Source organism: Mirounga leonina, unplaced genomic scaffold, assembly GCF_011800145.1.
Source record: "Mirounga leonina isolate KUSES-001 unplaced genomic scaffold, KU_Mleo_1.0 Mir_129, whole genome shotgun sequence".
Lineage (NCBI taxonomy): Eukaryota > Metazoa > Chordata > Mammalia > Carnivora > Phocidae > Mirounga > Mirounga leonina.
Genome location: NW_023270323.1, coordinates 13,208,133 through 13,235,995, shown reverse-complemented (window position 1 = coordinate 13,235,995; position 27,863 = coordinate 13,208,133). Strand labels below are relative to the sequence as shown.

At 41.5% G+C, this 27,863-nt stretch overlaps 1 protein-coding gene across 1 annotated transcript in view; it reads left to right on the top strand.

The window, feature by feature from the left end:
* The first annotated feature begins 502 nt into the window (after positions 1-502).
* The window catches only part of CDS1 (CDP-diacylglycerol synthase 1), a 65,754-nt gene continuing 38,393 nt past the window's right edge, over positions 503-27,863 (top strand). Inside the window, exons 1-3 of the mRNA XM_035004610.1 lie at positions 503-1,100; positions 16,543-16,670; positions 21,787-21,883. Coding sequence (XP_034860501.1) covers positions 984-1,100; positions 16,543-16,670; positions 21,787-21,883 — 342 coding nt within the window. The 5' untranslated portion in view covers positions 503-983. The remainder of the gene's footprint in view (positions 1,101-16,542; positions 16,671-21,786; positions 21,884-27,863) is intronic.

Sequence of the window (27,863 nt, the reverse complement as noted above, 5' to 3'; positions counted from 1 at the left end):
TCTATCTTCAAGGTGCTGACACTGAGCTACAACGCCGCGAAGTCAACGAGTCCGTCCTGCCAGACAAGTTTCTGCTTCTGGACGCCCGTGAAGCTCCGACACGCCGCGGCGTACCAAGCTGATGCGGCCGTGGAGTCATCTGAAGGGGGTCGTGCATAGTGCTGTCAATATGTACCAGGCGTTTTCGGGCAGCTCTTCCAGCCCTCTCGGTTGCGCGGGGACGAGCCTGCAAGTTCTCCACTTCACTGCTAACCACCGTACTCGGCCCTCCTCCACCGCCCCGCTCCTCCCTTTTCTCCAGCCGGCGCCGCTCCCACCTTTCCTCAAGGCCCCCACCTGTGTGCGTGCAGAGACGGGGGTGGAGCCGGGGGCTCGTGACGTCACCCCTCCGCGAGGGAGGCGGGGCTGTGGGAGCCGCAGTGCAGCGCAGAGGGGCGGGCCGGGGCGGGGCCTGCGCCGCGTGACCTGGCTGCGGGAGGCAGGAACCCAGAGAAAGGTGTAGGGGGGCCGGGACCAGCCGACTCCGGAGTCCGGAGGCGGGGCAGGGAGTGCCGCGGCTAAGGCGGCGGGCGCCCGGTGGAGCGCTAAAGCGGGTCACGCTTCCTCCTTCCCTCCCCGCCCCTCTTCTCCTCCCACCTGGGCCTCTGCGTGGAGACGCGCACCTGGCAACCGGCGGCCGTGCTCCGCCGCGTCTCCGCCTTCTCGGCTCGGGCCGGGTGTCCCGAGCCTGCCCCGCACCCCGAGCCGACCCCGGCCCCTGGCGCTCGTCCTTCGCCCCTCGAGCGCTCGCTCGTTGATGCCGTTTTGGGGGTGACCCGGCGCGGCGGCGGCGCCTCCATGGTGGGGGCGTGTTAGTGGCCGCGGCTCTGCCGGACGTCGAGTGCGCGGCTGCGGGTGGCAGAGCAGCCGGCCAGTGAGACCCCGCGCGCAGCCCGGGTTTCGGGGCGCTGGAGGAGGCCGCCACGGCCGCGCGGGAGCGGGAGATGTTGGAGCTGAGGCACCGGGGAGGCTGCCCCGGCCCCGGGGGAGCGGTGGCGCCGCCACCCCGCGAGGGAGAGGCGGCCGGCGGCGACCACGAAACCGAGAGCACCAGTGACAAAGTAAGTGGAGCCGCGAGAGGCGCACACCTGCGCCCCGGCTCGGTCCTGGTTTGGGCCGGGACGCTTGGGAGCAAGGGTGGGGCCCAAGGAATGTCTGGTGAAGCTGCAGGCTGCCCGCTCCGCCTTCCTCCGGCCTGGCATGATTTCCTCCTTCCTCAGGTGGGCTTGAGAACCCGGGCCCCAGAGACGGTGCGTTTCCCAGGATGACCACGACCGCTGCCCAGCATAGCTGGATGATTCAACTTGATTACAGTTTAGTTTCTTCCCATTCCGGTTCCCCTCCCTGTCATTTGACCGACACGAGAATCAGGGTGGAACCTGCCAGCCCAGGAGCTGCCACCTAACACCTCTTCTCCCTAGAGGAACAAAGTTAGGAAGGACGAAAGTTAAGACAAGCACCTTGGTTTCTAACGTGTCATTGGATCCTGACGCTGGAAGCTTGGCTTGTTGCGCTCCATCCCCCATCAGCACTTTTTTCGTTTTCTCTGCCCTTTCCCGGTAAGATAGATTTGAGGTGGGGGGTGGATGGTGTTGAGAGTATCATACACGTGACACAGTTGTAATCCTCCGGCTTCTTTTGAGTCCAAGACAATGCATTTTTTCTGTCTATAGTGGATTTCATTTGACCTGACATAGTAATTCATGAGGACTTTTAACTCCCATTTTATTTAAAGGTAGAAAAAGAGTCAAAGTTCGGCTTATTCCATAATATAGTGGTCGAAATAGGGATTTTGGGAAACAAAGCACTTTTATGACCTTTTAAGCTAGATGGTTTAGGAAATTGGGCCAGAGAATAGATTGTTTCATAAAATCTGTTTATACAATTCCATTGTCGTTTAGAAGCTTTTAAACTATTCCTAGAAGCATTCTTTTTTAGAAGTAGGTATTGCGGTTTGAATTACAGAAGTGAAGTGGATTACCCAAGGTCAAGTCAATGGCCTTTTGGAAGTAGAACGTGTTTCCTGATACCCTTTCTTCTGGTTTGTACTGTTGCTGAGACTCACTTGGCAGTTGTGATTTGGGGAGGGTTCCACCTGCAACTTGATTTTGGTGAACTTGATGTAACCCAAGTTTCAAAGCCCTGGTAGGAACCTCACAGGATATCATGAAATAATAAATTTAACCGTGATTTTAGGAATGAAACTTTAGAATCAGTGGGATGACAGATCCTTTTATTTTCTACCCTTGATAGCAGGAGGAGTAAAATGAGAATCTGTGATAGAACATATGTGTCAAGGAATTACACAAAATATAACAGTTTCCAGTTACTGAAGGTTGGTGTTACAAAGCTAGAAACAGAGGGCTGAGAATAGTCTTTGTGAATACTGCCTTGGAAACTAGACCAAAAATAGAATTAATTAAGTTGGGATTTGTTTTGTTTTAGCACTTGTATAGTTTAGAATCAAGGAAATACCAGCTTCCCCATGTCGACTTCCTTAACCAGCAGAAGCTAACAAGCTTTTAATAAGAGAAAACATGTTCAGGAAGTCATGCATAAAATAACTTTTGAATGAATTTAGTTTCTTAACACCCTAATGTATTTAAAATGGAAACTACAGTGGTTTGATTTAACTCATTAGAACTGTTGTCTCTAGCTATCTGACTGGATTACCTCACTGCATATTTATTTATTTATAAATACTGCACTGTTGGTTTTCATTAATATGTACCCAGCTGGATTTTGTTTTCTGAGAGTAGATATTGCCATATGTAACCCAGTCTGTTAAGATTCCTTAGACAATGATGAGCATTTTCAAACTGTCTAAAATATTGCTGCACTTTTAGTTTATCACAAGGAACTCTTGACTGGGCAAGCTCTGAGACATTGAACTCTATGCCCTATCTGTCCTTTCTTATCAGGGTGTATATTTGAATGCACCTGTATTTCCAGGTCAAGGGCTGGTTTAAAATCAGTTTGCACATCAGAGGCTGGTTAATATTTGGTCCACTTAAACTATTTAAGTCCCTTCTCTGTTCAGGTCGAAGTAAAGGTAGAACTCTTGGGGAATTAATGAAGTGAAGGAGGTGTATTATATATTCTGCTATTGTACACTCCTATGTCATTTTGTAGTCTTTTTATAATAGTGTTGTTAACATGACATTCTCATTGTTCAGACCTGGAGACACGCTGGGAAAGGCTCTGTGCTCCAGAGAATTAGCGAGTGAAAAAGTCTGTCTTACCTGCAGGGCAATGTTCCCAGTTGTTAAATGCTGGAGTAATACTTGAAAGATGACAAGACCAGTCCCTCAAGGAACCTCCCAGGAGACATATGAGTTAGATTTATTAGAAGTCTGAACAAGTCTCATTGTTGGCATAGAGGGCATAGTTGGACTCTACATTGGAGACAAGAGGAAAAGCGTTAAAGAGGAGGTGAGGATTGAGCTTGGAATGAAAAGATGCCTGGGGACTCATCAGGTGTCCAAGAGTTGGGGCAGGGCACTCCAAGCAAAGGGCATGAGGAACTGTTTCTTGAGTCAGCATTCTAGGCACAGGGAACTGAAATTAGTTTGATAATCCTGGAGCATAAACTGTGTATGTTTGGGAGGTGAGATCGGGAGACTGAAAGTCTTGTGAAGAAGGTTAGGCTTTGTTTTATGGACCCTGGGAAGCCACTCGAATGTTTTTGCAGAGGCATTAGCCTATCACTCTAGCAGCAGTCTGGAGAAAGTGTTGGAAGTGGGAGATACCTGCTGCAAAGAAACCAGATAGGAGTGTATTGCAAGGGGCGCCTGGGTGGCTCAGTCATTAAGCGTCTGCCTTCGGCTCAGGTCATGGTCCCAGGGTCCTGGGATCGAGCCCCGCATGGGGCTCCCTGCTCCATGGGAAGCCTGCTTCTCCCTGTCCCACTCCCCCTGCTTGTGTTCCCTCTCTAGCTCTCTCTCTCTCTGTCAAATAAATAAATAAAATCTTAAAAAAAAAAAAAAAAAGGAGTGTATTGCAAGCATGATAGATATGAAATGATAAGGGCTTATAGTAGGTCTGATAGAGGCAGGGAAATAAGGATTGAGAGAAAATGTGTATTTTAGATAATGGTTGTGGGACCTAGACTAGGGTGATCAGAGTAAGAGTAATACAGGAAGAGCCTGCTGACAGACATACTTTGATTCATAACTTAAGAGATTTTAAGGGAGGAAGCAAAAATTTTGGAGTTTTGCAGGTTGAGAGTGAGCATAAGTGAACTGGGTTGGGCAGGGTTTGTCATTCTCTTAAATGAGAGGTGATTCAAGGTGGTGATGGAAACTGAAATGAAAGGTCAGGTCTGGAAATGTCAGCCTTTGATTAGAATAGAGAGGGGAGAAAACTGAAGACAACCTTGAGAGGCGCCCATGTATAGAGCAGAGTTGTAGATGTAGGGACGGAACCAAGATAACAAGGTCCTGCGAGCTAAAGGAAGAGGGATTGCTTAGAGGGTATCATCAATAGGATTTAGGAATAAAGGTGAGGCATAGAACACTGAGTTTGGCAAAAGATCGTAGTAAAGGCCAGGTTTTAGGTTGAAGACTGTGAGAGATGAAGTGCTGGTGGTTATTGTCAGGAAGTGGCAGTGAAGGGGAGTACATAATAGCTAGAGAGGATGTTCTAGTGAAAATTCCCTTTTTCACGAGAGGGGAGATAGGTATTTGAATGAAAGAAGTCAAGGGAGAGTGAAGATGCTGACGACGATGGGCAGGCCTAGAAAAAAGGAAACAGACATGGTGTGGAGAGTACAGAAGATGAGGGTAATCAAGGAAAGGAAAGAAGGAATGGAAGGTGGATAGAGAAACATTTTGAAAAGCAGAAGAGGGGAGATCAAAGTGTGTGATTCTTTTACTGTCTCACTAGAGTCTGAGAACCACAGGGTTTCAAGGGACCTTAGAAACAATTTAGTTTAACCCAATCTTTATATATATATTTAAAAATAATGAACTTGGTCTAGAGTGTGGTTGTTACTGCTCAGAAGGACCTAGAGCAAGCAGCAGAGCTGGAACTAGAAGTCATGTCTGACTGGGACCTGTTTGGAGTGTTATTTTAGGGAGTGTGGTATGAAATGACCAAGAGGCATATCACTCAGTGAAGATTCAGTTGAACTAAAATAACACAAATTTGTTATGCACCAAATTAGCATAGTTCTTAACTCAGTAGCAGTATTGGTCATAGTAGTTGATGCTGGTAGAGTGATTTAGAGTTCACAGAGTACTTTTACATTATCGAAATTGACATAAGACAGACTAACAGGAGAAAATGAAATTTAATTTTATATGTACAAGGAATCAAAATAGACATGGAAATTCCAAAGACAGGCAACATGAAGTATATATGGTACACAAGGAGAAGGGGGTATATATGGTATATAAGGGGGGGGGGTAGGGATCTGGGGTTTCGGAGGGAAGGAATGCAATTTCACAGAAAGATGAAAAAGAGTAAATGTTCGGTAAAATGTTTGCTGGGCCACTGAGAAACAATGGGACATGGAGGATTTTGATCAAACAGGTTCCTCCCTATCAGACCTAGTTCATAGTATAATATAGTTATCTATGGTGATAGCTCTCTACCTGGAGCAGGTCCTCTATCTAAATCTTTTTATGCGGCTTAGGGGGAGGGAGATAAAGGCTTTTCCTGAGTCTGCTGGGTTTTGATTGCTTTTAATTCAAAATCTTCATGTCAAAGTGGCCCATCTTGGGGCTGCCTGCTCTTGGCCCCTGTAACATCTTACTTTACTTGTTCCTCACAGCAAGTACATGTGTTGGGAATAGCCACCATTTAATAGCCGAGAATAAGAAAGGCACTAAATGTCATTTCGGCCTGGGAATGCCAGGTCAAGAATGCCCAAAGAATGAACAAATCACAAGTTAGGGTAAGTGGGGAAGTGGACTGAAGGCCAAAGTGGGTCACTGAAGCTCTGGATGGATTGAGAGGGGTTGAGCAGTTGGAAGTTGAGCTAAGACCTGATTTCCTGGACCGAAAGTGGGAGAGAAGGGGGTGCACATGGAAGTTACAGCTAGTAAAGGGGAGCGCATGGGACAGGGTCCCTGATAATGCGTCTGTGTGAGACTGCTACTTCACTACAGATTTTGGTTTGTGAGGTTGAGGGTGAAACAGTCTGGTCGGTTAATTTCTGTCCTTCCCCATTTCAGATGGGTGTAGTTTCTTTCATAAATGATTTTAGTATTTTTTAAAATAAACTTTTAGTTTTGGAACTTGTGTTTCTACAGATTCTTCATTTTGGCCCGCTTCTCTATGGGTTGTCTTGCTATCACCTGTAAGTGAATAAACATTTCCTTTTTGTTTTCTTTCATTTAAATCTAGGCCATGAATAAATACTAGTAGTTAGATATAGACATCTAGAATACTGTGTAGACTGATACTTCCCAATTCTTGATCAATTATTAGTCAGTATTACCTAAGTAATTTTCCATGATTCTTTTGTCATTTGCAGCATATTCATTTTATTTAACAGCATTTTTTGAATGCTGGCTCCCCAAATATCACCAGCCAACCAACTGATAAGACAAAGGTGAGTTTACGGCTTCCTGCGTTGAGGGAGAACAGCACCTCAACAGAGCTTCGACAGTCTTGGAGTGGGAAAGGCAGGGTTGGATTTTAGTGCGAATTGGAAGTTTGGCTTGAGGCGGGTCTTTCAGTGCAAGGACTTGTTTAGGATTGAGTAAAGATCACAAATAACAGGCTGGGGTTGGTGGCAATAGCGATGTAATGATTTTAAGGCAAGGGTTCAAAGAATCTTAGAAACTTATTTGTTGATGCTTCCATTAAAGAGTTGATGTGTGTTTCAGAAGTTCTTTTGGTGAACAGAGATTTCCAGATCGAGTGTCCAGGAATAGTACAGTTATGCTAATGTAGACAGTCACATTTTAAAGTCATGGTAATGTAGGCAGTAAACTTTTGGAGGTGAGGGTGGGTAGTTTCTTCTCCTATCTTTAAATTATGTTTTATATTATTCTTGGGACATCTAAAGAATATCCTGGTGTCCCCGTGTGAGTTTTTACTTACTGTTTGTGATCTTGTCTTCAGACAGTATATTTTAATATTTTGAGAAATTTTTATCATACGATGTCATCAGCTGCATCAGGCTTTGGATGTGTACTGTGATGGACTTTTTTGATGCAAACGTTATTTTGTTTGTCATAAATGTACTAGGGGAAAGTGGGACAATTTAAAGTGGTACTCTGGAAAATTATCTCATACAGAAAAATTACACTGTATACATGAAAAGTATGATTATCCTTTATGTTTATGTATATGACTTTTTGTAAAACAGACCTTCACATGTTTCTTCATGGAAGCACAGCTAAAAAACAAAGGTTTTTTTTCTGTTTGTTTTTCTTTACTCTGTGGTTGGGAATGTCTTTAAAAAAAAAAACACGGGTTTTGAGTCAGTATAAGGAAAATAGGTCATTTAAGAATTTGTATACAGACATGTTTCGTGAGATTTGGCTTGCTTCTCTGCATTCAGCAAATACTTGTTGGATGCCTGTTATATTTGAGGTTCTGATTAAATGTCATCTTTTTTGTGGTTCTTTGTACCTTTGAGAAAAGGGGTGAGGCCGAGATTTGTTGCTCAATAACTAATTGTAGAATATATAATAATTTCTTGGGCTGTGGACTTTAACTGTACGGAATAAAGGTCATAAAGTAACTTATACTTTGCAGAATACTCACTTGTGTATAATGCCAATTTGAATCTCTTAACAATTGTGTAGGCAAGGGAAATGGCCTTAGTTTACACCTGAGGAAACCTATATTCCTTTACCAAGGTCACATGGTATTAAGAACTGGGATTTACTCTAAACTTTCTGAGTAAAAAAATGTAAAGGAGAAAATTAGGTATGTGGTCCTAAATTTATAAAATTAATTAAAATATTTACTTAGGAACTTTTTTTACTATTACCACTCTGTGTGGCTTTTTAAAACTAATTTGGCTTTTGTGAATTTGGTTAGAACCTTTTAGCTGAAAACCTATAAATCTGTGATTTTAAGCACCTGGATTCAAATCAAGCAAAATAGTTTCTAGGAGCTCCTGGGTGGCTCAGTCCGTTAAGCGTCTGATTTTTTATTTTAGCTCAGGTCATGATCTCAGGAGTGTGAGATCAAGCCCCACATCATGTTGGGTTCCATGCTGGGCATGGATCCTGCTTAAGATTCTCTCTCTCCTTCTCCCTCTGTACCCCCACTGCTTGTGTGTGCGCAGTGTGAGCACACTCTCTCTCCCTCGGTCAAAACAACAGCAAAAAACCTAAAATAGTTTCCTTTTTTTTTTTTTTTTTAAGATTTTATTTATTTATTTGACAGAGAGAGAGAGGGAGCATAAGCAGGGGAACTGGCAGGCAGAGGGAGAGGGAGAAGCAGCTCCCAGCAGGGAGATGTGGGACTCTATCCCAGGACCCTGGGATCATGACCTGAGCTGAAGGCAGATGCTTAACCGACTGAGCCACCCAGGTGCCCCCCAAAATAGTTTCTTACTCATTTCATGATTGATTAGAAGAAATCATTCGTTTTTTATTTTATAGGCTTTTATACTTTGATTCATTTAGTTGGGAAATGTTTCAGAACCTATTTAATGAGAATGATGTCACATTTTGAAGTGACTCCAGAAAAGGAACTAATTTCATTAGTGACCAATTGGTTGTTGATCATATGCCAAGCTTAGTTATCTTTCTAAGTGTTTACTAATTTTCTTATCCACGGGGAGAGGTCAAAGTTATTTTTCATGTCATGTCATTGAATGTTTGTATGTTTAAGACTCAGAACTATCCACATTGTAAGCTTTCTTTTAAATATAAAACTGCAGTGCACAGGAAGGGAGAAACAAGAGTCGAGGCCAGCATGAGGAGCTCGTAGCAATGGAAATTTAAAGTTCCTTTGTGTTAACTTGGTGACTAGGAAAGCAGTGTTGCTTTTCTGTTTCCTGGCTATGCTCGCAGTACCCTTTGTTTGCCAGAGCCTATGGCCAGCTATTGAAGAGCTTTAGGTAAGGCTGATGAAGCCAGTCTGACTTCATCATCTGTCTGGCCCAGGTGGGACCAAACCTTGGCAGTTAAGATTGGGCTCAATGCCACCTTCCTATTCCAAGCAGATTATTTGAAAATAGTGTAGTGCGGTGGGGCGGCAAATGTTTATTAAGCCCATCTGACGCTTAACATTTTACCTCGAAATACAAAAATCCAGATCTGGAAAACAAAATGAATATCCTGTCTCTTTCAGGGTTTTGGTTTTTCTTTTCTTTACACCCACTTAATATGTTTGTATTTGAACAGGTTCTGTGTTGTCTTTGAATGACCCTGGGGCGCCATTCATGTAGGGTTTAATGTAGATGATGCCCCTTGGAATTCTGCACGTGGTGGTACTACTTATAATAATCTATATTATTATTAATAAATATAGAATTGGTACAAATAGATCATGATTATAAGGAAGCCCTGAGGCACCTAGCTAATCACAGCTTGAATTTTATATTCAGTATTTCCTTCTCTCGTTAGGTTTACAACATATTTGTATCCCCAAACCGTGTATTTTTTAGTTTTGAATTTTTTCCTAGCTTTTTATTATAAAAGTTTCTACTGTAGAGAAGTTAAAAGGCTAGTATGGTGATTATCTGTACACTCAGCACTTAGAGTTAACAATTGTTAAGATTTTGCCAGATTTGCTTTATCTTGCCATATATGCATATGCAAATATTTTGTTAATGAAGCATTTGAAAATAAGTTGCAGACCTTGTGGCTCTTCACTCCTAATATTAAATCATGCATCTCTTAAAGACATTCTCTTTTGTAACCACAATACCATTATCATATCTAAAAAAATTAACTTTCTTATCTACAAACAGTCCATATTCATATTTTCCCATTTGCTGCCAAATGTGTATTTGAGATTCTCCTCTTCCTCTGCCCTTTCCCTTCAAACCAAGATTCAGTCGAGGTTCACACATTGCAGAAAATATCCAAGGACAGGTTTAATCACCCTTAGTGCATATAACTTGTTTTTCCTTCCAAAAGGCAAGGAGAGTCAACAGTCTTGCACAAAAAAAAAAAAAAAGAAAGAAAAAGAAGATAGCAGGAGAGGAAGAATGAAGGGGGGGATAATCCGAGGGGGAGAGGAACCATCAGAGACTATGGACTCTGAAAAACAAACTGAGGGTTCTGGGGGCGGGGGTGGGAGGATGGGTTAGCCTGGTGATGGGTATTAAAGAGGGCACGTGCTGAATGGAGCACTGGGTGTTAACACGTAAACAATGAATCATGGAACACTACATCAAAAACTAATGATGTAATGTGTGGTGATTAACATAACATAAAAACAAAACAAAACAAAAGGCAAGGAGAGCTATAAGCATTATTTCTCTTAGCCCTGAGCCCTATGGAGAGCCCAGCACTAATACGCTCTCAGATAGAATGCAAATTTGTGATGGTAGTAATGTTTTACATTTGAATAAAGCTTCTCCAATTTCTAAGTTCTTTTGTGTTATCCCATGGATCTTGCCTTCAGGGATCTTTATTTCTAATTTGGAATTGAACACTCATGTGAATGAAACCATAAGACATAGTATGATTTTAATGCATAATAGAATTGGGTGTCATTGGGGGAAAATCAGAATGAGCCAAAAGTTTAGCAAAGACTTAAATCAATATTTTTAAAGTGCTTTTGCTCTTATTTTCTAAGTGTACTTGTACTGTAGAAATTAAATTTACAGGGTAATAAAGAAACTCATTTCTTCAACTTTCAGTCATCATTTCCTAGACATATTTTCATTAAAATTTAATATTTGGGGGGCGCCTGGGTGGCTCAGTCATTGAGCGTCTGCCTTCGGCTCAGGTCATGATCCCAGGGTCCTGGGATCGAGCCCCGCGTCGGGCTCCTTCCTCGGCGGGGAGCCTGCTTCTCCCTCTCCCACTCTCCCTGCTTGTGTTTCTGCTCTCACTATCTCTCTCTGTCAAATAAATAAATAAAATCTTAAAAAAAAAAAAATTTAATATTTGGAAAATAGTAGTCCTTTGTAGTCAGAAGCCTTTATTTTACGTAAATAAGTGCATCCAAGGTCCCACACAAGGTAACTTGGCCAAGACTCAGTTAGCAAGAACAGATGAGAACTTCTGATTTTAATCTTAAATGTTAGCATGAGTTGACAGACTCAATTCATTCAACACATATTTATGTAGTGTTTCATAAATGTCGCCTATGGGGCAAGTTCCTCTGCTGGCCTCTTGGGCCAGTGAATGGTATTTTTTCTCCTCACAAAGCCTATGGACTCCTGGAAAATGAAGATAAGCAAACAAATAACTTTAATGTAAACTGATAGGTAAAAATTGGGATTGTGGAAACACAGTTGAAGAGCAGCTAACCTGGAGCTGGGGGTCAGGGAAGACATTTCCAAAGGAAACGACCTTGAAGCTGAGGTCAGAGGTTGAGTGGGCAGTAGCTAGGTTTGAGAAATGGGGAAGAGAAGATTGGAACTGGGATGAGACCAAGAGAGTAAGTGTACAAGTTGTACTTTGTACATAGAACAAACATCTGGATTCAAGGGAGTATGGCGCTCTTTTTTTTTTTTTTAATTTTAATTTTATTATGTTATGTTAGTCACCATACAATACATCATTAGTTTTTGATGTGGTGATCCACGATCCATTGTTTTCGTATAACACCCAGTGCCCTCCTTAATACCCATCACCGGGCTAACCAATCCCCCTTCCCCCCTCCCCTCTAAAACCCTGTTTGTTTCTCAGGTCCATAGTCTCTCATGGTTCATCTCTCCCTCCAATTCCCCCCCCCCCATTTTTCCCTTCCTTCTCCTAATGTCCTCTATGTTATTGCTTATGTTCCACAAATAAGTGAAACTATATGATAATTGACTTTGTCTGCTTGACTTATTTCACTTAGCATAATCTCCTCCAGTCCTATCCATGTTGATGTAAAAGTTGGGTATTCATCCTTTCTGATGGCTGAGTAATATTCCATTGTATATATGGACCACATCTTCTTTATCCATTCATCTGTTGAAGGGCATCTCGGCTCTTTCCACAGTTTGGCTATTGCGGACATTGCTGCTATGAACATTGGGGTGCATATGGCCCTTCTTTTCCCTACATCTGTGTCTTTGGGGTAAATACCCGGTAGTGCAATTGCTGGGTCATAGGGTGGCTCTATTTTTAAATTTTTGAGGAACCTCCGCACTGTTTTCCAAAGTGGCTGTACCAACTTGCATTCCCACCAACAGTGTAAGAGGGTTCCCCTTTCTCCACAACCTCTCCAACATTTGTTGTTTCTTTCCCTGTCCATTTTCGCCATTCTAACTGGTGTAAGGTGGTATCTCAGTGTGGTTTTGATTTGGATTTCCCTGATGGCTAATGATGATGAACATTTTTTCATGTGTCTGTTAAGTATGGCACTCTCTTGAGTGTGAAAACTGGGGAGTCATCAATCTGTGGCTGTAAGAGCAGGGTCCCATCATGAAAAACAGTAAAAGCAATGCTAAGTAGTTTGACTTTATCCTGGTGATTTTTAGGCTGTAGAATTTTTTTTTCTACAAAAATTAGAAAAAATTTTTCTATAAAAAATTATAAAATCAGATTTGCAGTTTAGAAAGATTCTTTTTATGTTGAAAATGAATTAGAGGGGCGTCTGGGTGGCTCAGTTGGTTAAGCATCCAACTCTTGATTTCAGCTCAGGTCATGATCTCAGGGTCCTGAGATCAGGCTCTATGCCCAGCGGGGATTCTGCTTGAGATTCTCCCTCTCGGGACACCTGAGTGGCTCAATCAGTTAAGCAGCTGCCTTCGGCTCAGGTCATGATCTCAGGGTCCTGGGATCGAGTCCCGTGTCAGGCTCCTGCTCAGTGGGAGCCTGCTTCTCCCTCTCCCTCCACGTCTCCTCCCACTGGTGTTCTCTCTGTCTCTATCTCTCATGCTCACTCTCTCAGATAAATAAAATCTTAAAAAAGAGATTCTCCCTCTCTCTCTGCCCTTCCCCCCTGCTTGTGCAAATGCTCACTCTCTCGCTCTCTCTCAAATAAATAAATCTTTAAAAAAATGAATTAGGGCAGGGGGATGAGCTACGTGAGAGAGGATGATGCTCAGCAAGGATAGAGCAGTGGGTGGGGATGGAGATGGGGGGAAAGATGAATGACAGGCTTGGTCCTAACTGAATGAGTTTTGGTCAAAGGACGTGCAGGTGTTAAGTTGATAGCCAAGTTTCAAACCTGAGTTAATTGTTGAACCGTTTTGGTGGTGGTGTTTTTACCTGAATAGGGAATACAGAAGGGGTAGCAGGTTTGGTATAGAAAAGATAGGTCAGTTTGCTTATGTTGAATTTCAGGTGATGTTCATGGAAAGCCCACCCACCAGGAAATGGCATGTTGGAAGCTAGACATGCAGGTCTATTGGGAATTGTGAGTTCACAGAGAGATGAAGAGGCAAGCTACCAAGGGATCACCTGGTAGGGATGAAAGAGAACAGGGCCTAAGATGAAAAGTGGAGGATCATCATCTTTAAATTACAGGCTTGAGAAGAAGCCCTGAATTTGGTTTTCTTAAACATTTTAAGTACCTTCATTCAGTAGGCACCATGCTTCATGGCTCTAGTTGACCACTATAGTATTTCCTTCTTTCCCAGGATCTCCAATCACATTCATTTTCTTTGCCAGTTTTGGTATCTTTGTAACAGAGGATCCATACAAGACATAGAGCAACACAAGAGTCTCTACTATTCACTGCAGTATTTGAGTAACATTGCTCTAAAAGGTCATTATTTTAGAATTATCTTTCATTCTTTAGTTATTAGAACAGAATTGAAGAAGCCTAGTTAAATCTTAAGTGTTTCATTTTGTGTTTCTCTAAGGTATACAATAGAAATCAGAGGTTTAAATCATAAAAATAAAAGCAGGGCAGCTATTTTGAGAATGTGTGCATGGGGAGGGGGGTTGTGCACATCACCATTATTGCCAAGTAGAATTTAAGCGGCTTGCTGAGAGAGTTAGTGTTTGGAGGAGGACAATTTGTATTCTAGTCCAGTGCTTTATTTTATGGGGAAACCAAAGGTGGAGTTTGTTTGTTTGTTTCTTTTTAAAGATTTATTTATTTATTTGACAGAGAGAGACACAGCAAGAGAGGGAACACAAGCAGGGGGAGTGGGAGAGGGAGAAGCAGGCTTCCCGCAGAGCAGGGAACCCCATGCGGGGCTTGATCCCAGGACCCTGGGATCATGACCTGAGCCAAAGGCAGACGCCCAACGACTGAGCCACCCAGGCGCCCAAAGGCGGAGTTTCTTAACCAAAGGGCTAAGTAATTTGCCTTTCATCACAGTAATAGAGTAGAAGTGGAATTAGTGCTGGTAACTTCTGGTTCCTAGTCTAGTACTCTTTTGGCAACATGGTGATGTTGCCTTAGGGAGCCACGTCCATTAGTCACCATCTCTACTACTTCTCACACCATGCCTACAACACGGGGTTAGTGAAGGTTAAAAAAGAGTAGCGGAGAAAAAAAAAAAAAAAAAGTGATGTGTTCCATTGTTCTAGATGTCAAAGATATGCTGGCAAGTCAGACTCACAGCAGGTGCCCTGAGATTTTCAGGGGATGTTCTGTCTGGTGGTTTATTAGTCAGCATCTCTCTGTTTAAGCTGCTTTGGGGACAACTGATTCTGTCACAGTGGGAATTCAGCATGTCTATTTCATTTGTCATTTTTGGTATAATGACACATTTAATTAAATAATTGTTTAATAACAAAGTTATGGTTAGTAAACAAAAGTTTATTATTGCTTTATGAAAACTGAAAATACTCCCCCAAGGCTAAAATTTTATTTGGTAAGCTACTTAATGAGGAATTGGAAGACTTGGTTCAATCATAATCATAGCTTACTACTACTCTGACTTTACTAAGGCCTCAGCATTATATTAAATGCTTCTATTTAATGGATGAAAAAAAACAGGTAAAAGGAGTGATGAAATTTACCAGAACTTTGTTGCCCATAGGGATGGAGCTGGGTTTGAGATTCCTGAACATTCTGAATTCCTAGGCACTCTCATTCCTAGGATCACTTCTGGCCCAATGTTCTGCTCAGTGCTCCCTCTACTTGCATTCACCTCCTGTAAATATTCTCTTCTTCCTCAGTTCAGCCCCTTTTGCCTCAGTTTCCCCCTCTATAAACCACTCTCCCAAAGCACATTTATGTGTAGCACTCTTTAGGTTGCTGGGGGTGGGGGGCGGTGGGTGTAGGAGAGGGAAAGACATAGGAGTGGAGACACATTACAGCAGAACAAACAACTTTAAAACAACATCAGGCAGCTCTGTTCTTTTTTTTTTTTTTTAAGGTTTTATTTATTTATTTATTTGACAGAGAATGAGCACAAGCAGGGGGAGTGGCAGGCAGAGGCAGAGAGAGAGGCAGACTCCCCACTGAGCAAGGAGCCCTATCCCAGGGCCCTGGGATCATGACCTGAGCTGAAGGTAGACGCTTAACCAACTGAGCCATCCAAGCTCCCCAGGCAGCTCTATTCCTAAAATTCCTTGGCCATTCTATCCCTGGAAATTCCACAGTGAACATCTTTGTCTAAAGGCCCCAGCATACACACCCAGCTCCTGTACATGTACTCTTAGAAGGCAATTTGGGTTTTAAATAACTTTATGAAAAATATTACCATCAAAGCAAATGCTCTTGATCATAATTACTTATCAGTAAGACAGAGATGATAATGTCTGTTTGCCTTGCTTCACTGAGATTGTCTCTTGAGGATCTAATAAAAATGAGGGAAGTGAAAATACTTATATATATAATATATATATTATATATATGTATATTAAGTAAAATGCTATGCCAGTGTAAGATTCTGCTTTTGTTGTTGATGCTTTGATTGTAATCAAATAAAAAGGGACTGTGCACGGTTCATCAGAATTTACATGGAATTAACACCATGTTCTCCCAGTTGAGTAGCAAAACAACAAACATTTGATTCTTGTTGGTAAGTTTCTGATTTAGATACTATAGGAAGTTTCTATTTGTGCCTTTTGTTTAAATTAATCCTTTATATTGATAGATTTTAGCAAAGATCATCAAACTTTCCTAACAGGGAAGTACAACAGTGCTTGGTTATTCAAGACAGGTTAATAGTTTTTCTTTTCTTTCTTTTTTTTTTTTTAAAGATTTTATTTATTTATTTGAGAGAGAGAATGAGAGAGAGAGCACATGAGAGGGGGGAGAGTCAGAGGGAGAAGCAGACTCCCTGCTGAGCAGGGAGCCCAATGCGGGACTCGATCCTGGGACTCCAGGATCATGACCTGAGCCGAAGGCAGTCGCCCAACCAACTGAGCCACCCAGGCGCCCAGGTTAATAGTTTTTCTTTGTTTCAAGTTACATAACTGAGATTTGACACACTGAACAATAAATAAATGCATTGGCAAGCATGTGCTTTTTTTTCTTTTTCAATTTTGCAAAGTGATCTTCCTTTTTCTTTAATTTTAGGAAACAGATATTGACGACAGATATGGAGATTTGGATTCCAGAACAGATTCTGATATTCCAGAAATTCCACCGTCTTCAGATAGAACCCCTGAGATCCTCAAGAAAGCACTATCTGGTTTATCTTCAAGGTATGTTTGGATGAAGATGACTGTAATGGGTGCTCAAGAGAAGTTTTGAGGTTATGCTGGTTGATGTTATAAATCTCATTTTTTCTAAGTTTTGGAGCTGTGAAAGAAGAAGGCTATACTTTTTCACCATATGTGAGGCATGGTAGTAAATGCTTGATGTACATTCTTTCATTTAATCCTTATAGTCTTGTGAAGTACGAGAAAACCGAGTCTGAGAGGTTAACTGGGGAAGGTTCCAGAGCTAGGAAGATGCAGACCTGGGACTGTTGCCCTAATTTGTCAGATTTCTTGAGTGATTTACCACATCAGGTTACCTTTTCTGGTATGTATTGGAACATCTAATAAAGAAAATTCCGTATTCTCTGTTCCCTGTTTTTCAGATGCCAGATGGAAATAGGTCATTTTTTTTCTTTTAACTGAGTTTAAAATTATCAGCCAAAGCTCTGCACCCTTTTACTATTTTATGTTTGCTATAGTTTTGAATGTTTGGTCACCACCAAATTTGAGCTACTCTCATATTGCTGTCCATGGTATGCTTTACTGATATGAATTAGAAAATTTTTAAAAGCAAAATAAATATAAGCTTTTATCCAGATTAATGTGTGAAATCTTAAATGTTGGTGTAGAACAATGCTTTTCCAACTTTTTTGACCGTGACACACAGTAGGAGATACATTTCACACCAAATCCCAAGAGACACACAAATGTGTGTTTTAACTGTGGCAAAAATATTATGAAACAGTTCTTGCTGTTACTATGTGTGATACTCTCTAATTTCTTTTGTTTGATGCTCTTCTGTATTATTGAACAAAAATGCTGGATGTGACTTAATTGATTTTACTACCCATAGGTCATAACAAAAAACACTGGTTAGTCATATCTAATAAATGTAAGTTTTTCTGTTTTTAATTCCTAGCAGATAACCATATTAAAATAAATTGGTTCAAACAGAAGTTTTCATATTTGTTTAACCAATAGAAAAACTTTCTGCTGTTCATTATTGAAAACCTGATTATTATTTTAATACTTCTTGATCTCAGTTTTTCTGACCTCATTCACAGATATATGTTTGCTTTAAAATCTTATCAGGTCTATCTCAGATCTGAAATTTTTTTCTATTGTTATATAAGAATGATGCTGGATTCCTATATGTCATTTATAGTAGATTTTTCCTTAATAATGAGGTTTGGGTTTTTTTTTTTCCCTGGTGTAAAGTAACAATAGCAAATAATAGCAGCTGATATTTATTGAGCATATGCAATGTGCTGGGCACTACTCCAGGTACTTCACACATACTGACTATTCTCACAGCAACCCTGTAACACAGGTTCAATTATGTAAACCTGTCTTGTCAATGAGGAAATTGAGGCACAGAAATGTTCTATGTCAGGGGTCATGCAGTTAGTAAGTGATAGAACCACATTGTGACCGTAGGTATTGTGCTCTCTTTATAAAAGAATTGGTTTTTAAAAATGAACAATAAATAAATAATAATATAACCAGTTTCAATCTTCTCAAACTTTGCCCTAAAGGCTACATGAATATTTCAAAATCTATCTTATTTTAGGGTCTTTTTAAGCTAGTAACCAAAATGGTCTGTCTTACAAAGATTTAGAAGTTATAGATACATGGGATTAAAAATACTAATTACATTTAAAAAGTACATGAATTGCAGGGGAAAAAAACTCCTGTAATCCTCCCCCCCAAAAATTGTTACTTATGGTATTCTGATATCTACTGTTTAAAGCTTTTTTTTTCTTGTGCATTGTGTATATATGTGTATGTGGGGGGCTATATAATATAAAAATAGCATTGTACTATTTCCTACCTTTCTATTTACATTTTCGTTCTGCGGTTTTAGGAACATCATTAAATTACTTAAGTATTTTTAATGACTGCATGATAGTTCAATTCACTCAACTAAACGGTTATTGCTGGGCATTTAGCTGGTTTCCAAATTTTCATGATTAAAAACAACTCTGTATTAAACATTTGCTTTGTAGCGAGGTTAAGATTTATGCTCATTTTTAAGTCTTTAGTATATAACATCAAACAAAGCATAAGTTGTTGAAATTGGAAGGGGCCTGACGGTTTTCAGTCACTTGGCAAATTGTCCCAGTCTGTTTTGTGACCTGTGTGTGGGTCTGTGGGAGTGAATAGTCATTAACCAGCTGAGGCTGGTTTTGTCTGTTAGTGAAGCTCTTCTTCAACTATCAGTCTAAGTTAGTAGTCCTCATCCAGGGGCAATGCCCTGACGCCCCAGACAGCACCAGTGGACGTGTGGCGTGTGATCATTTGTGACATTTTAGGTGGTCAAGAGAGATAGTGTTACTGGCATGTAGTGGGGAGAAACCAAGGGAGGACGTTAAACATCCTGCGGTACACAGAACAGCTCTTCACAACAAAGAATTCTCTGGCTCAAAATATTACTAACACTGAGGTTGAGAAGCCAAGGAAAACATCCAGGCATAGCCTTATACTCGGTGCTTTTATACTGTATGATGCATTTTCCTTCTCTCAGGAACTTGCACACTTCTGTCCAGTTCCTCCAAAGGCTGATAGATGAATTTTCTCAAAACTTCTCTTTGCCAGATGGCCCACAAAATTCTTGCTTATTCTTGACGAGTATCTCTGTATACCAATTCTTGGCTCAGGTGAACTGCCTTGCCAACCCAGGTTCTTGATGACTCATGATGTTTGTGCCACAAGGAAAATAATTATTTTTAAACCTTGTCATTACTTTTGAAATAAAAACCACTTAATATTTATAGTAACAGTAAAACATTGTACATCTCATGAACGATTTGAGCAATAAGTGTATAACCACTTTCGATAATCACTTTTAAGGCTACTGCTTAATTATATACTTTTTAGAAATCTCATTTCTATCTCAATGTAGCTCCTGGAGACATGAGACTTGAATGCAGTTCTCCTTTACTGATTCTGAGTTCCTTTTTTCAAAGCAATCATGAGGTGATGACTTGGACTCAAAGTGAAGACTTTATTAATGTGATCATGGTAGCATGATAAATCAAGAATTTTGAATCAGAATCAGGCTATCCTCTGGTTTTTAATAACAATGTTTTTTTATCCCTCATATCATGCTCTGTTTTGAATTTAGTGGTTCTCTTTTAAAAGATGACTTTCAGTTACTGCATCAATGTTCTTTTATGTGCTTAACTTTGTATTAGGTGTTCTTAGGAGATTTGGGGAATCCGTTAGAATAATTAAAGGAATTAAGTCTTTGACCTTGTTGGGGGAGGGGAATTTTTCTGGGAGGGGAAAAAGCCATATAAAAGATAACCAGATGGGATATGTTCCTTGAGGTGCTCAGGTTTTCAGTTACCATGGAACTTTTGGATGATATGAAGAAAGTAGGTTTTCTGTTTAAGGTCTCTGGTTCTCAGCAGCTATCATCCTCTGAAGTTCAAAGCCAGGCATCTAACAAAGGTACACATGGACCTTGGCAACATCCGCCTGGAGACTGATTTCTGACACTTACGTAGAGTCCTCTTCTGTAGGTTCTGAACAATTCCAAGTCTGAGGATCAGTTATGAAGGAGAGCGAAATACGCTTCTGGGTTTCCTGCAAACAGGGAAGAATTATTATCAGGAGACTGGCTTTTGGTCCTTTATTTATCTCTGACTAGCTCTGTGACCTAGCCCAGTTCCCAGTCAATATATTCATTAATCCACAGAGAGTTATAAATGGAACCTTTCAGCCATAGCATTTTTTGACTCTCTGCTCACTTCAGTTCAGTTCTAAAACTTACAGTCTCATGAGAAATTTATGAGTCTATATAGTTTGTTACACAGTAGAGGGAAATAAAGTTGGGTAAGTACAATTTGACTACCTCATGAAAAACCTGGGAAGCTAGATGAAAGAGTTGCGACTTAATGTTGTTGGCATTTTAGATCTTGAGTGCAGAAATGATATCCTAAAAGGGATATTAAAGAAATATCTAGACTGTGTAGGAGAGTGGTTGAAAGCAGGGAATGTAATCAGTATTTGATAAATGGATGAAGTCAGCAGATACTTCTTTTTATAGACAGGAGAATGAAGGCCTGTCCTTAGAGCACAGTACATATCTGTTACTATACTTTAAGGTGAACCCAGATCTTTTATAACATAATCTCAGTGCTGTCATTTGAATTAATAGAAATCAGAGAAGTTTTAAAGAAAAACTTTATTGTGAGCTCAGTGTAGAATGAATAAAACCAGGGGGAAGAAATTTTAGATTCAGAAATATCATCCATATATAGGTATTATTAGAATCCTTTCAGTTTTACACAGGACATTTTTCATGACCTGGCCACAGAGAGAGTGACAATGTTTGTAAAGTATGCTGGGGATGAAGCCTGAGTCTCCTGGGTGTAGTGGGAGAGCCACGGGGCAAAACCCCGGCCCTGACTGGCAGCCAGAGGACTGAGGGAGATCAGTCTCAGTCTAGCTGGGCCTACGGCAGAGCAGCTCTGCTCTAAGGAACAAGCGAAGGCCCAAGGCTGAGGAAGCACTTTTGTCCGTAAGCGAGGAGAGCCAGCAGCACACTTTGAGCACTAGAAGGAGTGGCCATCAGTCTGGTCTTGCCTCCATGACTGACCTTCTCGTGCCTTCTTCACTTCACTGAAATCACCGTGCTGTGCAGTTTCACTTCTGTGTTAAACTTTTTTTACTTTTTCTCATTAGAAGGCTGTGTTCTCTGTCTCAACCACCTTAAAATCATTATTGTTTTTTCTTACCACCCTCAAGGATAGAGCGTCTTTTCAGAGGGCTTTTGCACCTGCCTTCTTCCTTCTGAATGACCCTGGTTGGGACGTGCACATAGCCACATTGGCCATCACACTGCCTGACCTGGTGATTCATCCTTAATCACACTTGAATAAAAATTCATTTCTTTCTTTGGGAATATAATTTTTACACTTAATTTAGCTCTGAGTAAGTGAACAAATGCCGTTTGTTTGATTTTCATTTTTGTTGTTATTGTATAAGGTGAAGTAAGGGATTCTTCAAGTAGAGTTAGGGAAAATCCGTATGCGTCTGGTAATACTGAAACCACACAAAAAACTTTAAGAAAAAAATACGTTAAATACTAACTTTAAAAACATTTTCTTTGTAGGTGGAAAAACTGGTGGATTCGTGGAATTCTTACTCTAACTATGATTTCATTGTTTTTCCTGATCATCTATATGGGATCCTTTATGCTGATGCTTCTTGTAAGTGTTTCACATTTCCCTGAGTATCTCTTGCTTTGTTTTTCAGCACTGATGTGATTGAAGTAATTTGAGCCTGTCATAAAAAAGAAGGTAATTCAAAGAAGGTTTGATAACAGCGAATTTTGTTCCCTTAAGCATCTTCTAGTTCATGAAATGACCTGGACCAATCTTTTCTGTTTGCAAAATAGCCATTCAGTGTGTTCACTCCGCAGAGACCAAGTATGCATAATAAATACATTTTGCCAAGCATTAGATACTGCTAATGAGTTCACACACACATGACTTTATCATATTGGACTATTAGCCAGATCCCTCACTTCAAAGAACTCAATCTAATGGCAGAGACATAGAAGTAACTATATGAATAAATAGTGTAGTAAATAAGTGGGTGAGTGCTGTCATAGAACTTGTTGGTTGAGCACGGTAAAAAAAGTATCTAATCTAGCTTGACAGAGAACAGGGAGGACTTCCAGAAGAGGTGATGTCAACGTTGAGTCCTGAAGAAGGGACTGGACAGGGGAGGGCATTTCCAAGGTGGGGACATCAGAAGCAAGACATGGAGGTAATGAGAGAATGTGGTTTGTTGGGGGATTTGCAAGCTGTGCATTTGGAGGGTACCTAGGGATGAGACCAGAGAAGCAAGCTATAGCCAATCTGGCGTTTGGGATTTTGTTGTGTATGGGAAGTCTAACAAGGCATGAAGCCAAACAGGTATTTTAAGCTTTTAATTCATTCGTTTAGCACATACTTCCAGGATGCCTGCTCTGTGGCAGGCATCGCCCTGATTCTGGGGTGTGACACGGGGTTGGTAAGAAAAGCACACTCGTCTCTTCCCTCAGGGAGTTTACTATCTACATTTTAAAGAACTGATCAGAACTATAGTTACAAACTGCAGTAAGCATTTGAAAAAAAAAAAAAAGAATAAGATGTTGTGAGGGCAAGTGGGGGAGCCAGAAGACTTGCTGGAGGTCTTCTGCCCCGCACGCGTGCTGCAGTTTAAAGCTTGAGCAGGTGAGGTGAGAGGGGGAGCTTGGGAGCAGGAGGGTCACAGCAGAGGATTCCCGGGTGTGAAAGCCTTGATACCCAAAGAAGCATGAAACATTTGAAGCCCAAAGTGGTGGGAGTGAGAAGGAGAAATGCACTTGTTGAACAGATTCATCAAGCCCTTAGTGGGTGCTGAGCGTGTTTAACAGCAGGGTGCAGGGAGAGCCTGCTCTCAGTGAGATGCATGTCCCTCTTTCTTGTTGTTTCTTTTCATCATCTTATCTCCATTAGTTTAGCCTCTTTCGCACTCACCACCCAGATCTCTGGCTGCTCTTGCCCACTTAGATGCTTATCTGTCTGACCTGTCTGCTCCCCTCCATGCTCAGTCCAGTTCACAGTGACGAGCATGGGCAATAGGATGTGGTTTTCCTTTCAGTCTATAAAAGAATAAATAAGTTCTGAAGTGAAATTAGACACCATTGGGAAAAAAATCCCATCACCTGCTAAAAGCACTTACAGCAGCTCTTATTAGTGCCATAAAGCCCTTTCACGTCCCCTTTGTCCCCTCGTTAATTTTGTACTTCCTTGGGGATATCAGGGTAACAGTGGTGAATAAGAAATCACTTTCTGTGTTCTGTTAGTTTGCTGACATGAGAAAGAACTTTTTCTTACAAAGGAACAGTGGATCAGGGATAGGACCACTTTAATGCGAGGGCAGAAGATGCTGAGCCTAGAAGCCAGATTGGCCGGTGTGAGCATTGTTCAGTTGTGACCCCAGGGAAGAGACTACCTCTGGTCTTCTCAGTGGGGACCCGCAGAGGACGATGAGTGCCAGCGACTACCACTGGCCTCAGAATCTGGGCCTTTCAGGAGTGAGTGTGTGCGGAGCACTTTTCAGTGCTGTGTGCTAAGTGGCAGGCCAGGGGGCCAAGGGACTGGGTGATGGCAGACAGTTTGGTGAGGCTTGGTGGAGGAGGTGAACTTTCAGGGGACCTGAGGGTATATCAGGGTGGAGGGAGCACTGTGAGCGAAGGTTTGAATGGCTGGATGTGTCAAGAAAAGGCGGGTGATGCCCTTCCCCTGGAGCACAGGGCCTTTGAACTTGGGAAAATAATTGGGGATCAGATTCTGGAGGGCCTTGCAATACTATGTGAAAAAGCTTGGGATTTATTTATAAAGCACTGGGGAGCCGTTGAAAATATTGGGGATCGTTTAAATTATTATTTGCCTTTAGAAGGTACTTTTGAGCTAAGACATCAAAGAACATGAGCATCCTCAATACACAGACTCAGGCCAGCTTGGTGGGCTTCCTGTGAGTAAGTTACGTTGTTCTCCAGACTAAACTGATGTGGTAACTCAGGCCAGAATTTGTGGATAAAGGCTAATTTTTAATCACTCATTTATGAGAAAATTCAAAACACCTTTAAAGACATCCTTGCATATTTGGATTCTGATTTTTAAAAAGAGAACTATAAGTATACCTAAAGTGCTTGGGCTTTCTTGTTCATTTTTTCTACCATGAGAAGAAAATACCATTTTGTTACAAGTTCTTCCTTTCATTGGTGAGCTTAGTCAGCTAAGAATATTAAAGATCTAGTTAAAGTGGGAGCGCCTGGGTGGCTCAGATGGTTAAGCGTCTGCCTTCGGCTCAGGTCATGATCCCGGGATCCTGGGATCAAGTCCCGCATTGGGCTCCCTGCTCAGTGGGGAGCCTGCTTCTCCCTCTGCCTCTGCTGCTCCCCCTGCTTGTGCTCTCTCTCTCTCTCTGTCAAATAAATAAAATCTTAAAAAAAAAAGATCTAGTTAAGTAGATTTAAACTTACTGATCTTATTTAAGTTCATTGTACCACGTGCACACACATGCATGCACAGGGGTACACATGTGTACATACTTAGGTTGTATTTATGATAATTCATGTTAAGGAAATGTGGATGGATTTACACATATGCACACACTGTCGGTACTCAAGTGATACTACTTTTATGTGTTTTAAAGTCCTACTTATATTCATATCCCTAACTAGGTCATTTATATTTTGAGAAGTATGCATCATTTCTAGCTTGCATTTGCCCTACAATATCAGCACTCATAAATGACTAATTCAAGAGCGTTTTATTAAAAACTTATTTCTAGGAAATGAAAGCTACTACTTTAAATTGGAACTCATAATATGAGTAATGAATAATAAGATGTTCCTTAAAATAAAAGGAGCTTTTTTCCCTTAGCCTGCTACTTAAAATACTTTTTTAGTTGTTGCATTCATAACTTGCAATCATACTTTCTACGTGATGGAGGTACTAAAGTATAATTTGATTTAAAGGCAGATAGTGTAAGAGGTTCCCCCTTCATCTTCTTGGAAACTCCTCTAAGTTTCTATTTACATTATATGATTCAGTTTTAAATAGTTTATTTTTTCACATGCGAGAGTTATACAAGAGTGTTAAAATTACTTTGGGAAATTGATAATTTTTTGAAGTTCACCCCTAACCCTATCATCAACTACCAAAACCCAATTAATACTGCTATTTAATATGTTTTCTTTTATCCCTTTTTTATGTTTTAAAAATCATAGTTGTAATCATAATGTGATTAGACTTTTGTATCCTGCTTTTTAAACTAAATGTTATATTGAGTGTTTTGTGTTGTTCCACCATCGTTACAACCATCGGCTTCATTTAAAAAAATTTTTTTTAGGGGAGCCTGGGTGGCTCAGTCGTTAAGTGTCTGCCTTTGGCTCAGGTCATGATCTCAGGGTCCTGGGATAGAGCCCCGCATCGGGCTCCCTGCTCAGCAGAGAGTCTGCCTCTCTGTCTCCCTCTGCCCCTCCCCCACCTGCTCATGCTCGCTCGCTCTCAAATAAATAAATAAAATCTTTCTTTTCTTTTCTTTTTTATTTTTTAAAAGATTTTATTTATTTGACAGAGAGAGACACAGCGAGAGAGGAAATACAAGCGGGGGAGTGCGAGAGGGAGAAGCAGGCTTCCCGCTGAGCAGGGAGCCCAATGCGGGTGCGATCCCAGGACCCTGAGATCATGACCTGAGCTGAAGGCAGACGCTTAACGACTGAGCCACCCAGGCGCCCCATAAATAAAATCTTTAAAAGAGAGAGCACGCGTGTGTGCCAGGGAGCAGGGGGAGGAGCGGGAGAGAATCTGAAGCACATTTCTCACTCACCTCGGAGCCAGATGTGGGGCTCCATCTTACCACCGTGAAATCATAACATGAACCGAAACCAAGAGTCAGACTCTTAACCGACTGAGCCACCCAGGCACCACCCGCCACCCCATCAGCTTTAACACATTCATGGACTCAGTGGAATGAAATGCGTCATAAGTTATGAACTACTGTGTTATTTTCAGACATTCAGGCTATGTTTTGGTATTTCTTTATGGTGAATAACACTATCCTGAACATATTAGAATGTAAAGCTTTTTCATATGCAGGATTATTTTCTTTAAATAGATTCCCAAAGTGAAAATAGCCACTTTTATTTGGATAACACATAGATACCATCCATAGTCAAACTCAACATACCCAGATCTGAATTCTGTTCCATCCCCAGTCATTCTGCATAAATCTGTCTACTTTCCCAAAAGCCTTCCCTAGTCTTATTCCATGTTCCCCTGTCACCCTTAGCCCCCCAATTTCCTCAACCACCAAATCCAGCCAGTTCTATCTCCTCGATGTCTTACTCCTTATACCACCCCCCTCTGCCGCTGGCCCAGTTAAAGATTCATCTACACTCGACCAGATGGTGGTATCTTGCCTGCCTTCCTGTCTCTACTCTTGCTGCCTCTCCAGTCCATTCTTTCCACCTCTCTTATCCCCAACACATATATCTGATCATGTCCTTTAGTGATCAGCGCGAACTCCTTTTTTTTTTTAAGATTTTATTTATTTGTCAGAGAGAGCGAACACAAGCAGGGGGAGCGGCAGGCAGAGGGAGAAGCAGGCTCCTCACTGAGCAGGGAGCCCGATGTGGGGCTCAATCCCAGGACCCTGGGATCATGACCTGAGCTGAAGGCAGACAGTGAACCGACTGAGCCACCCAGGTGTCCCCAGCACGAACTCTTGTGTAGTCCTTTGTACCATTTGCTGTGATTCTGTGACTCTCTGCTTCTCACCTCCATCTTTGTGTCTCAGCAACTCTGAACTACTTGTAGTTCCCTAACATGCCTCTTCCTCTCCTGTATCTGTGATTCTGTGTATCCTTCTCCTTTGTCCCCACTGCAGCCTGTCCCCAGTGCCTGCTTTGTTGGTGTTCTGTTTGGCCGTGCTTTCATCCATGTGCCTATTTCCACGTGGTGGTGTAGCCACTCTGTCCTCCCTGACAGACTAGCCCTCTCTGAAGACAGATGTCCGGTATTATTTCTCTGAATCCTCAGTAACTAGCAGAGTAGGCATTTACGTATTGGTTGTTGTTTTAAAGGCTCTTAACACATTTATTGGGCCAACAGAGTCCTACCAATGTGCATTGCTACCAGTATTGATGGCCTGGAATATCAGTTTCTGTGTGATCACCCAGCCTGGAAGATATACATACATTTTAAGGATTTTAGCTCTGTTGATTTGAATCCCTCGTTTTCTCTTTTCCCAGTAGCGCTATATTGATTCTACTTGCAAACTGTAGTTGATAATCGTATAAATATATATGTGTGTGCTATTAAAAGTAGTGTTTTCACCCTCTCAGTAAAATACCATGAGCAAATGTGTTCATTTAGCAAATAGAAATTGCATCAGTGCATCTGATATTTTAAAATCCCTTGGTTCTATAAATAGCATGGCTTTGCCATTTTATTTTAACATCTAGCATTGTCCCCATTCTGTGATTGTTTTATTTATTTATTTTTAAGATTTTATTTATTTATTTGACAGAGAGACACAGCGAGAGAGGGAACACAAGCAGGGGGAGAGGGAGAGGGAGAAGCAGGCTTCCCGCCGAGCAGGGAGCCCGATGCGGGGCTCGATCCCAGGACCCTGGGACCATGACCTGGG